Here is a 13052-nt window from a genome sequence, read left to right as displayed (position 1 = left end):
AACAATTTCAAGTTCTAACATCAGTAACAAAACAATCCCAGTGCCTTGGGGGTGAAAGACAACCATTTCCTAAAGAAAACTCCAGAAAACAGTTAGGGCAGTTTTGAACCTTCAAAGTGTTGAAACACTAAAACTGATTTACTAAAGAAGAGTCTTTCTGTCACTTTGGGTGAGTGACAAAATCAGCTGCACATTCTAGGGGATGATTCAGATTTTAGGAGGGATGCTGTATCTCATTTTTGAGGGTTTTTTGCTGCAGTACTCAGACTTACAGTTCCCAGGTCAATAATGAAACAATCTCCTCTGTTGAAGCTGCTCCAAGCCAGGGGAACTTCTGTGGCTCTCACAATTCTCCGGCCCTTGATATGCAGAAGCCTCTGAGCACTCAGATCATTAGTAACAACATGCTTAAATCCAGAAGCAACACCACCTGCCTGCATAAAACAAAGCAAAAAAAAAAAAAAAAAAAAAAAAAGCTTTATTTCAGTTTGATTTCTGCAAAATTACATCTTTCTACAGCTGAGGAGCTAGCAGAGAGAAAAAAAATTTAAAACTAAAAAATAAAAAAATCAGTGAGCTTAAGTGTGAGCCTTCATCTGAGGAAGCTGATGTCACCCGGCCTCAAAGGGGTTTCAGATGAATAAGGAAAGGGAAAGCACAGGATTTGCAGCACTTTCCTACATAATCCAGAAGATCTAGCAATGCTGAACCACACTGTCCAGACAAAAGTCAGTAGGATATCAACTAAGGACTGAGAAGGAGCAGAGCAATATGCAGCTCCTGTACAAGTTTGTAATTTCCTTAAATTCAGAGGTCTGGGCATTTTTAGTGCCTGGTTATATGTAGAGAAGAATCATCCTACAGCAGCTCTGTACTCCTCTGAAAGGAATATTTGCAACTTCAGAGACAACCTAGCACAGAACACTCAAGTAGGGAAAGCAAGACCCCACTACTGATTGTAAATCTACACAATGTAAATTTAAGCCCAACTTATTCCTGTAAACTGTCTTGTCTGTCTGCCTCTGTGAGGCGTTCTCCAGTACTCCACAAGACCCAAATCTTGGATTGGGATGGGTCATGTCTCTTGAAATTACAAACTATCTAACTAATATTTAAAACTAAATAAATAAGTCACTGTGAAGCACTCTTACAGAAGCAAGGTTAAAAGCTTCAAATTGGTTGTGTAGCCTGCAACAAGTTGCAAGTCTCCATAATGAGCTCTCACAGAGCTCCAACTACAAGATTCTCAGCAAATATATTACTTTACTCCTAAAAAACACAGATGTCTCAAATTTCCTTCCACAGAGACTGCTTCTGAAAAAGTGACACATCAAGGAGGATAACATCAAAGTTGTTTTAAAGAGACAACTTAATGAAAAGTATCTGGGAAGTTGTTTTTCTTTTACTTACCTCAAAGAAAGAAACTGAAGTAGGACTACAAAAGCACCATTTTTAGACTAAAGTGAAGTTTCAGTGTTTTCCACTCTGATCATGTTTTAAACCACTTAAGCACATCGGGTTCTGCATTTTGACAAGATGATTAAGTCTACAACACAGAAACAGCTTCTGTGAAATTTACTGACTCCCAGTTGTGGAGAGATCCTACTATGCATGCCCTTAGACACATAAGGATGAAACCCCAGGATAGTTTGATTTGGAGAGGGGAAAGCCAGGAGTTTTAGAGGGGCAGATTTCCAGTTATCAGACAAGACACTGGTAAACAAGATGCTTCTTTTTGCACAAGTACTGGGGCTCCTTTACCTTAAGATAAGTAGTTCATATCTAAACATTAAGAAATATTTTTTAAACATTCAGTAATAGATAAAAAGCAGATTTTATTTTACTTGGTGAACAATGTTATATATTTTTAGAATTTATTTTGACAGATGAACTTTTACCTTGTATTTAATTCCTCCTTTGAAGTAGCTCACAAACTCAGTAGACTCATTTCCTTGAATTTCTCTACTCTGCACAGGCTTTCCTCCTAAATAGTCATCCATTTGAACAGCAAAGATAGCTGCAGCTGTGCTTTCATCCTGAGTACATTCTTTCCCTGAAAAAAGATTGAATATTATGTTTATAAAGCAGTAATATAACTTCAAATTCTGGTGCATAAATTATTCATGACAATGGGGCACTGCTCTCAGCAAGTTGTAGAACCCATGTGTATGTTACAACAAAGCACTACATCATAACCTTGCTCACCACCAAATGTGTGACCATCCAGACCATTCTTAACAACTTGTAGGACTGCCAACATAAAGAAAAAAAAAATTATAAATAACCAAGTTTCTTTCTCAATTTTATTTTAACAATAGACCATTTTAATTAAGAGGGTTTACCATGAGAAGTGTCTACAGTAATGATTTTTGGACTTCAACTTGAAGTACAAGACCAAGAAAGGTCATAGATGTAAACCATATATTTATACTAAGAGCAAGTTGCCAAGCCAGAAAACTAAATAACAGCAGTCCTATTAACACTATAATGCAAGCTTTGATGTCTTTTATTGGAGTGCCTGGTACATCTGAGAGAAAGAAAAGCATCTTTGGGGCTCAGGTATCTTTTTTTTTATCTGTATCTTTCAGAAATCAGACTCTTCCTAGACCGTGGCAATGTAGCCTCCTCAACTAGTGTGTTGACAGCCTAATCACACTTCAAAGTAGGCTGTAGATTAAAACAAGACTTTTAGCATGGGCCCACACATTTCTGATGAACATTTTCAGCAGTCATGATTGTTTAGAGAGCAAGTAGGATCAAGTCTCAAGAAATTGGCTTCTGAAGAACTTTTGATGAGTAATGAAAAGCAAGGTTTTTCCCTTTAGTGTTTTTTTTCTAAATAACAGGGAGGTGCAAGAATGCAAGCAACAGCTCTTAGGAGCAGCTTCTTAGATTAACCACTTCCCTGCTTCTAAGTCACTGAGTGGAAAAACCCCACAGAGAAAATCCCTCAGGTTCTGGGAGAGGGGAAGTGTGGAGTGAGGTCTCAGTGTCGCCTGCGGGTGTTGTGAGTCACCAGTGTCACAGGACGCCTGTCTGTAAGGTATTAGGAAAGAATAAAGTGTAGGAGGAGTAGGTGGATGGGGGGAAGGACAGTGTCTAAAGGGATCACCAATCTAACTCCTGTCTCCGGAAGAATCAGTGCCCTGTTCACTGCCCAGCAGTGCAAATGTCACACACAAGGGAGCTGCTCTCTGCCCACGGGAGCAGCATCACTGCTGACACTACCATGGCTCTTGTGTGAACACGGGTGCAGAGGAAGCCTCCAGGAAGCAACAACTATAAAATAGGGAAGGGATCCAAAGCATAGCAGAGGCATAGGGAAAAGAAGACCGTGACATCTGCACATACAAAAGAAAAAAAAAAAAATACTGAAAGCAGGATGTAACAAAAATGTCTGGGAAAAAAAAAATCCCATCACTCAGTGATACAACTTGCTGTGTGGCAATATGCCTTCTAAGACCTGGGTACCAGCTTGAAGTTGGCAGTAAAGTTATGTTTGTTTTTCAAATAAGAGTTATTCATTTCCAATTTATTGCTTGCAATTACACAGCAGGGTTCAGAGTCAAAAAAAAGCAACTGTTGGAACAGTGTTAGAGTTAAGAACCATTACCAGGCTCGGTCTCACAGCTGCTATGCAATAAAATACTCAATGAAACCCTGTTTAAGGAAAAAAACAACACAAGTGAACATCAATCCAGGAGTAGGTTATTCAAGTTTGTATGAAAAACAAATTTGCCTTCAGTCAGGGGCACAAACAAAGCCAGAGTATACAGGAAAGAGAAGAGAATTTTTACTAGACCATATTCTGGTTCATGTGGATAGGCTTTATCACTTGATCTCTGGAGCCAATGGTTAAAAAATACTTTAGTAAAATAATGCATGGTGTTTAAGATCCTCAGTGGGGCACAGCCAGTCTTGCTCCCACAAGTAGCCTCACTCTGGCACAGTACATGCTGTTTCCACTAGTGATAGATATAAGTTGAAACTTAGTTCCCTTAGGATTTGCAGTTTAGCTACCAAAACATCCCCTAAGTACCAGTGCAGACAACCAAGCCAGGATCTCTGAGCAAAGTTTAAAAAAAGGATACAACTACCATGACAGATCAACAATTACATGGTCCTGCCAACACCACTGCAGCACCAAGTTCTCCAACTTGGACAGCACTTCACTGGATGCAAGATGTTGGGTAAAACAGTGGCTTGGAGATAGGAGGCATGAGGCTGACAGAAAAAAAGTTTGGCCACTGTCACAGTAGAGAAGTGTCAGCACATCAAGGTCACAGACCATCCGTCCATGGTCCAGACCTCCTCCTAACACCTGGTATATGCTCAAGAAAAGGTGTTAGGAAGAAGCTTGCCACTGTAAAATAAGAAAATTCAATGCTCTGCCTTTATTCTGAATTTGGGGTCTTTTTTGGTAAAGCTGGAATCCATTCAGACTCAAAGCCACTGTATGAGGCCCAAACAATAACATACGACATAGGCAGGAGCAGAAAGATGTCATCAAATGGCAAGGCCCTTTATGTATCTAAGCTCAAAGTCTGTAGGGTTTCCACCAACCTGATTTCACAGAAGTCATTTCCATCCCAAAGTCTGACTGATAACGACTGCTGTCTCTGGTCAGAGACAGCTTATGGGAAGTCTTCAGAAAGATCCTACTGAGGTCTTCCTAGTCTACAGGTTATACATTCTCTGCTCGTGAGGGAAAGGTTTAGTGTGCATAACCATGGTGATAATCACTCAGCAAAAATACTAAAATCATTCAGGCTATTGCCCTGGGTGTCACTGCCCTGTCCTATAAACTGTGTATGAAGTTCTGGTCTGCTGTCTCTTTTAAGCTTGCAGCAGTGTTTGTGCATCTCCACCCCACTACAAGAGTAACCTACAAGCAGGAAGGGATTTCCCAGAACGTAGTCATGCTGCTGCCAACCAGCCACCCACTCCAGAACAATGAGTGCCTAAGAGATCACCTAAGCTATTTACAATATCTGATATCAGCACAAGATGTGCATCAGTGTGTACAGCCGAAGCTCTTTAGCCAACAATGAAGTTTTAATTAGGGCAAGTATCAGTTACTGCTTTGATTTCACTTCCACTTGCAAATAGTCCTTGAATCTTTCCCTGAGCACTGTCTACTCGACCTTAACTATTACATAAATAGTTCTAACTTCATTAAAAAAAGGTCTAACAAGCCAATCCCTGTTACTAAACAGCAATGCTGTTGACATAAGGGCATCTGCCAGAAATTCATTTACGGTGCCATCTATGATTATACTCTTGTCAGAGATGGACACTATCTTACATGCCAGCTGGGTAACTCATAACACATGCAAAACTAAACAAGCTTCAGGCATTTATGCAGAAACAATCCCAGATTTATCTGGTATTCTTTTTCAATGCATTCAAGACTACAGCAAGAACCACAGCAACTCAAACACATTAATGTTAATACACACATTGGCCTCTCTTTGTTTTAATTCAAAGAGAGGAACATCTTCAAACACAAACCTGATGGTGAAACAAGAACAGAGTAGATTGCAGGCAGCTACACAGTGCCCACTATGATGACTTGGTGACCCAACAAGGGAGTCTCAAGAAACTTCCAAATGACCAGGAAGTCACCCAAAATGCATCTTATGTCAGATGCCTGTTTTGCAGTATACATTATGCTAGTCAAGACTGAAGGCAAAATACATCAGCCCAACTCCAGCATTCCCTTGTTTCAGAAGGGGTTTTAGTAGGCTGTTAGATTGCTATCAAGAGGTTTTACAGAAAACCTGGTGACTTTGCCTCCAATCTCTGTATGATCAAAAAATAAAACCAGTCTAACTGCATGAGGCAATATCTAGACACAAAACACTGCAACACCGCTACAGGGAGATGGCCGAGAAGAAATTTTAGCCTTAGTGAAAACAATGACAAGAAAACTCTCCATATGAACAAAGTCAACCCAAGAGTTGACTTTAACCCTTCACCCCTTTTCCAAATTAGTATCACAAAGCAATGAAATATTCACTCTCCCGTCATCGCCCATTTTCTCACCTCCAGAGCCTCTTAGCCCCCACCAGATCAGAAAGCCCTGATGGTCAGCATCGCCCCGCTCCTTGGCTGCAGCCCAGCTGGGGCTATTTAAGCACCTCAGCCCTCAGACGCTGCACAGACACAGCCCTTCCGAAAAGGGAGGAGGAAAAATACAGCTCCCGATCCCCTGGAGCCCACCAAGACCCTCCATCCGTGCAGACCCCAACCCCGCTCCACTGCCTACCGAGCCAGTAGTGCAGGCGGTACGCGGCGGGACCGCCCGTGGGCCGGGCGGTGTGCAGCACCAGGTACGCATCCCCCACGAAGAAGTCGCCGTGGCGACTGGCGGGCACCGGCACCAGCTCCAGCTGCTCCACACGCCACACCTGCAGCCCGCTCTGCCGCCCAGCCTCGGCGAAAGCCGGCGGGGGACGATCGGGAGCCATAGCCGATATTAATCAGCCGAGAAGTAGCCCGTTGGCTTCTCCTCAGCGCCCTTTATAGCGCCGGGCCGGGCCCGGCCCCGCGGGAGGAGCGGGGAGAGCCCCGCCCGGCAGCCGCCCCGCCCGGGTGTGGATCCCGGCAGCCCCGCTGCCCCCCCCCCGCTCAGCTCCAGCGACCCACCTGGCGGATCCGGACCTACCCGGCTGAGGTTCTGTCTATTAGATTTTAACACCCCCCCCTTCCTCCCCCCAAAGTGACCGGCACACCTTCCTGGACCCCAGAGCCTTTGCTGAGATGTTATAATCAGCCCGCCTTGCTACCAAGAGATATTTTTCCTCTATTTTAAAGTGCGAAGTAAAGGAAAAAAAAAAAAAAAAGGGAAAAAAAAAATCAAGAAAGCAAAAGCTCAACTGGTCTAATCCAGTAGCTATGGGGGTGCACCCTGTTTGTATAATTATCAAGTTTGCTTTGCTCTTTTGTATGCTGCTGGTACAAGAATATAAAGCTTATACATACCTTATGCTTCCTGATGGGGTCTTCTTTCCTACCACAGATTGGAATGGCAGAGCACAGCTCTCATTCACTATCCAGTAATTTAATCTTATTTATCCACTATTGCCAGGATTCTTGTAGAGAAGGAAAATATCCTGTATTTATTTAATTCTTTTTTAAGATTCCAGATGAAGCCCATAATCTCTGACAACCACCCAAAAGGGTTAAATCCACTTCCTGCTTGTCCTTTATAAATGGTTGGTATGATACCCTGCCAGATCATTACAACATGAAAATTATAGCAAATCACTGTTTTCATCTCATACTGTCTGGGGGTAGACTAATCTGTATGGGATACAGATATGTAAAGCTTAAGCTGTCAGTATGTAAAAAAGTACATTTCAGAGAGGGTTGTATTTAGTTCCACTATCTTATCAACTGAGAATAATTTTGAGGCTCATGATTTCCCCACTAGTTTGTTTCTCCACTTGCATAGAGTGCAAGTGCCCACCCGTGTGTGGATCTGGGCTACCTCAGTCAGGTGAGCAGAGCTAAATGCAGCAGAGCAGCTGTAGAGCATCTTCTCTGGCAAAAAGTTAGGAAAAAAAGAGAACCACCTCTATGAAATTCTTTTAACTGTCTTTCCTGTTTTCATTTTATACTCTCTGGTGTACAGTTTAGCTACTGAGGGAAGAGACGCCATTGCACAATCTATACCTACTACCACCTCCCATTTTGGTGAGCATCCTGTTATCAGCTTGCCATACAGAGGAACACATGCACCCTTACCATTTAAAAAGGAACCTGATCATGCTCTGCTTTGTCCAAGGTCCAGCTGAACATGTTGCAGACCACCTTCACCAGTTCATGGCCAAGCATTTTATTCCTCATTCTGCCAGGGCTGAGGACTTGGTGAGGCTGAGCCAGCTTGATGAAGCCCCACCATTCCTTCCAATGAAATACTTTTCTCCAGACTGTTCAGCATGTGAAAAAAAAAAAAAAACACAAATCAAATCAAACAAACAAACGAACAAATATACAAACAAAAAAATGAAACAAAGAAACAAACCAGCTTTAGGAAGAGCAGCTAAAAATTTACAGCAGTTCCAGATTCAGTTTGGTATCAGATATTTTGAAATATTCATAAGTAGTTTCTCTATCTACACCAGTTGGTCATTTTTACTCACTTACTTACACCAAACAGTTTTTTTCTCATTTCATGACTTTTTGGGTTCTTGTGCATTAATTGTCTTTTGTCAGTGTGAGTAGAACTTAACACAAACTCTATAATTTTATGTATTTACTCTTTCTTCTGAATTTGGCAAGTTGCACTCACTTTGGAAGCCTGCTGCCTTTTACCCATACAAGCTCAAACCAGCCCAGTGTTATGCAACTTCATGTCTCCTACCTGTTCTGCCTGTCCTTGCCTAGCTAAGACTGTTTGTGTGCAGACTGCACAGGCCAATTGTGTCAAATTCACATCTTCTTATTCTAGCTTTAAGTTTTCAATCAACAAACCAAATGCTGTTCTCAGCTTTCTTAAGATGCACACTCAAGCTGTTTGTTCAGCATTGACTGTGCCCAGTTTCTCACACCAGTGGACAGAGGTTAAGGACATGAGACATTTAATTGTTTTCTTGAAGTTTGTGGCACTACTAAGGCACAAACAATGTTAGCACTGAGGACAAGGTTTTCTCATGAGAACTAGAATTACATTCTATGTAATCACTTACTGGCTGCTAGTAAAGAAAATCTCAAGTTGAAGTTTGCATAATATGTGCCAGGATATTTGTTTGCACTCTTAAACATGAATTTTTGACTGTCTTCAACTCTTGCTTCTGCAGTCTCACTGCTATTATGTACATCTGTTATTTTCTGAAAGTCATAGTGTTTTGTCATGATGCATTTCCATCTATTTTTTGAAGCCAAAATAAGAACTGACACTGTTAACATTTCACAGATTTTCATAATGTTTCAAAGTGTCAAAAGCTTTCTAACATGCACTTATTCAAAAGTGAAATTTTGGAGAAAAATTAGAAATATGCTAGCATTTCCACATTCAGAAAGAATATTTTGAATTGCTTCTTGAGTGCTTTTGCATATTGTTCAATGTAGTAATTGGATATGAAAACAAAACAACACTTGAAGACTTAAAAAAAATTTGCCATTTAATTTTGCAAATTCACTTCCATAATCTTTTGATATATTCATTAAGAGACCTTCTTCCCTTATAGTATTGTGCTCATAGACTGCATATATGCAGCGTGTGGGTGTGTATGTACATATGAAAAAGCAGAATGCAATAAACTGGGTTCTGATTTTTCTACCTACCAGGGTGGCAACAAAACAAGGGGATGTTCCCAGGTGATGCACACACATTTCAAAAAGCCTCCAGCATCTTTCCTAGTAAGAATAACTTTCAGTATGGATTGTTTAAATCTAAGGCTTAAGTCCTTCTATAAGACTGATACCCTGCATTGAATTAGAGTGCTAGGAACTCAAAATGTAAGGAATGAAAAGGGTATGTGAAAAGATAATATTTTCAAATGACACGAGTGTTTCCTTCTACAAAGTTCATTTTTACTTCACCACATAGGCCAATACCCTCCTGAACTCTGTGACCATACCACAATAATGGGATGTTTAGTTTTAAACAGATGTTTAGTTTTTCCTAAACACAGTACAAAGTTTGCTGCACACAAAATATGGGTGTCAAAAGTATGGTCTTGTCCAAACAGTCACAGAGGTCAAGCCTGTTCTCACCTGTTGTGTTGCTGAATCATGAATCAGCAGGTATTTCACATTTATACCAAATACACTGAGTTAAAAAAATTGAGCTAAACTCTGATTTCCAATACATTCCCCCCAAAAATAAACCACGGACACTGTAATGAGAAGAAGAATTAGATCATGCAGCTTTAAAAGCCAAGTTATCAAAAGCAGTCTATAGAATTCTGTTACCACCACTTGCTAATTCCCTCCATTCTCTCATTGTGCCTCAAACCATTCTGCTCGGTAGCTCAGCTTCAATAGGAGAGGTTTTAGCAAAGCCAGAACATGCTGAAGACAGGTTGAAGACTACCTTTCATCCTCACTGGCAAAGTCTGAGTAACAAGGCTACCAGATGAGAGGTAGGCAGAATCTCAACCAGTCCCCTTGTCAAAAAAGTATTAATTCCTCCTTTACCTTCAAGAGAGGAGTCTGATTTTAATCCTCCACGGCCAGAGCAAATAAAGGGCCTGGTCTGAGGCATGTAAATAGGGCATAGAAAGGGTAGGAACACAGCTAGGATATGTGCTCCACTTGACAACTGGATAACTCCTACCTACACCCAGCTCTGCCTGAGTGAGCACCCTCTCACTTGCTGTGGTAGTGTCAGTGCTCCCTGTGCAGGCAATGAGGGCTTCTTCAGTGGCACCCACTGCTCTCAGCTCTGCAGGTAAGGACAGCACATTTCCAGCAGCTGAGGTGCTCTGACTCTGAATTCATTCTTTAGCTGTGGTGCTGCCTGAGTCAGGCATGCAGAGGAAGCAATCTGAATGTCAAAGAAACAGGGAAAGTAGTTTTGACCCTGGGCTAGTGAGAAGTGAAGTGTTAATTATGAAGTATGTCATAGGTGGCTGCATTTTTCTAATGTTCTTCCCCTGAAATATTCAATGACCTGCATAAAAGCTCAATCAAGAAATTCTGGTTATAATTCTACACAGTCTATTACATCCTAAGGAGTCAGAGAGAGGGAATTAAAGCACCCCTTCAGCAATCCTCTGTCTTCCAAGAGACAGAAGGTCTCATTTGTGTTTATTATCTGACATGGCATTTCATTGCATGGTCACAGGAGTAAACAAGACTCAGAAAAACAATCTCAGACTTGTCATTTCACTCACCTTGGCTATCTACACAAAAAAGTTCTGTCATTATTCACATCAATGATTTATCACTGTCCTGCTGTCCACAATTCCCTCTCATTTCATCTATCCCAGGAATAAATCATGCTGTTCTTTGAAGAAGGTTTCTTGAATTTGGCTCACCAACCTAGGAAAATAAACATTTTATAGATTGTTCCACATGTCCAGTTCTTACCATGTCCATAGGGGAGAGTATTTGTGCCTCCCACTTCTATTCTTAAAGCACAAGTGTATTACTACACTTCAGCTAACAAAAGGCTAAGGTGGTTTAAAATTCTCAGAGAATAACACTTTTGAGAATTATGAATTTTTTAATTGTGTGTCAATTTTTATGCATTGGACAAGTTTAGTTATGCCATCACAAAACACTAAAATCACTAACCAGAGCCCTGTCACAGCATTTTGAAATTAATATGCTCAGTACTGCTTCACTTTGAAGAGGGCAGTAGAGTTTCCTTGATGAGCCTTTCCAAATTATGTGAGTAGTTTCTAAGACCACTGATATTTATTGGGGCTCTAGCCCTTGAATTTAGCAGGTCTAAAAAGAAAGGTGTCAGAAGGAGAACAAAGGCATCCAACAATTTGTTTCTACATCAGGGTCACCAGACTTATAAAATTAACTTCTTCCTTTTATCTGAAATACAGAAAGTATACTAAATCACTAAAAAGCTGCTGAGATCAGCAAACTTGCTGGAGGCAGCTTCTAAAATAGTTATATTTTGGTAGCACCTGATCGAGAGGGGTTTTGATGTTGCTCAAGAGGTCTACATAAAGATCTATTTTAAATGAAATCTTGGGACTGATTCCTGTTTCAGAAGTCTGAGACATACTTACTGGAAAAGGCCTCATGCTCTCTCTTTTCCAATTAGCACTATTTGTAGAAAGCACTGAGATGCCTTGACATTAAAAGCTGTAATGTCAACATTATGTTTACTTCAAAGTAATAAATCTAAGTGGTAAGGAAAGACAAGAAGCAATATTTTCTTAGTTTTTCTTCCACTTATCAGGAACAATTTTTTCATTAGAGTCTGAAGAACACATATTTCACATCAACTCCAGCCTAATTAGCAAATCATGCAACTCTCTCAGCTCTCTTATGGGAATCAATACATTTCCTTAATGACTTACATTAAGAAACCTATAATTCTAGAGAAGGTGTGTCCTCAGGGACAAAAATATATTGTCTTTTTAGAGTCTGTTCTCCTGACTCCTCTTCCACTGATGTTTGTTTGTCCACTGAGAAAGGGCAGATACCAGACAAAATGAAGAGGGAGGTAAAATGCATAATTGATGTGAGACAGATTATTTACACACCCTCGATCCCAGCTACCATTGGGCATAGTTCCTAGAATAAATGAATTCTCTGACTGTAAAAAAGAGCTAATGTCTTCAATATTTATCATCCCCTCGTTTCCTTCATGTCAATAATACTCTGTATCCTTGTGCTTCCAAACAGAAATTCAGTATTCACTCTTTCCAGAATAAGAGAGTTGAACAGCTACAAAGCACCCTTCAGCTTCTCTCCCCAATCAATAGTTTAGGTACCTCTTTTCCCTGAGTCTGATATTTACCCTGATAATGTAAATCCCATGCTGCTATCCTGGTGCAATGCTTTGAGGCCTTTGGTACTCCCCTCTTCTATGTTTCTAAGCTCTCCTCCTGAGCCTTCATGACTAAATTTGTCTAGAAGCCCAGCATGCACATTGTCCACCATTCATCTTACCTTGCTTTACATATCTGATTTCTGGAAGTATATATCTCTAATTTCTACTTCTAAAAATAAAAGCCTGAGTAAAAGCACCATGTTGTGAAACACTGATAAATTGTGTGGTGCTATGAAAAACAAAAAAACTCTCTCCTCCCATCCCCTAAAAAAACTAGGTCAACAAAATAAACAAATAAATTTGATAGATTTTTTGCTCTTTTTTCTTCAATGACACAGCAACAATACACCATGCACATGAACTATGTGTTTGAGATTCCAGATCTGGAAGTTACTTAAGGCTTTGTCCAGTGTTTTCTGGACTCCAGAATTTTTTTCTGGAAGGTACCCAACATATGATTACATGACCCCTCTAAACCTGGGCTCATGTTTCACACAGGGCATGCCAACCCGTTTTGAGAGACCAGTTTTGTGGGAAAGGTGCATTTTGATACATGATTTTAAAGTACCCTGGACTAGTGAGG

At 40.7% G+C, this 13052-nt stretch overlaps 1 protein-coding gene across 1 annotated transcript in view; it reads right to left on the bottom strand.

Annotated features, from left to right (window-relative positions):
- SCIN (scinderin) overlaps positions 1–6500 on the bottom strand; it is a 46293-nt gene extending 39793 nt beyond the window's left edge. The window contains exons 1-3 of the mRNA XM_030446125.1: positions 6269–6500; positions 1899–2053; positions 273–434 (exon numbers count right to left, since the gene is read on the bottom strand). Coding sequence (XP_030301985.1) covers positions 273–434; positions 1899–2053; positions 6269–6470 — 519 coding nt within the window. The 5' untranslated portion in view covers positions 6471–6500. The remainder of the gene's footprint in view (positions 1–272; positions 435–1898; positions 2054–6268) is intronic.
- Between the last annotated feature and the right edge of the window lie 6552 nt (positions 6501–13052).

Source organism: Calypte anna, chromosome 2 (assembly GCF_003957555.1).
Source record: "Calypte anna isolate BGI_N300 chromosome 2, bCalAnn1_v1.p, whole genome shotgun sequence".
NCBI lineage: Eukaryota > Metazoa > Chordata > Aves > Apodiformes > Trochilidae > Calypte > Calypte anna.
The sequence above is the reverse complement of the archived record's forward strand: the minus strand, read 5'-3'. Positions and strand labels throughout refer to the sequence as shown.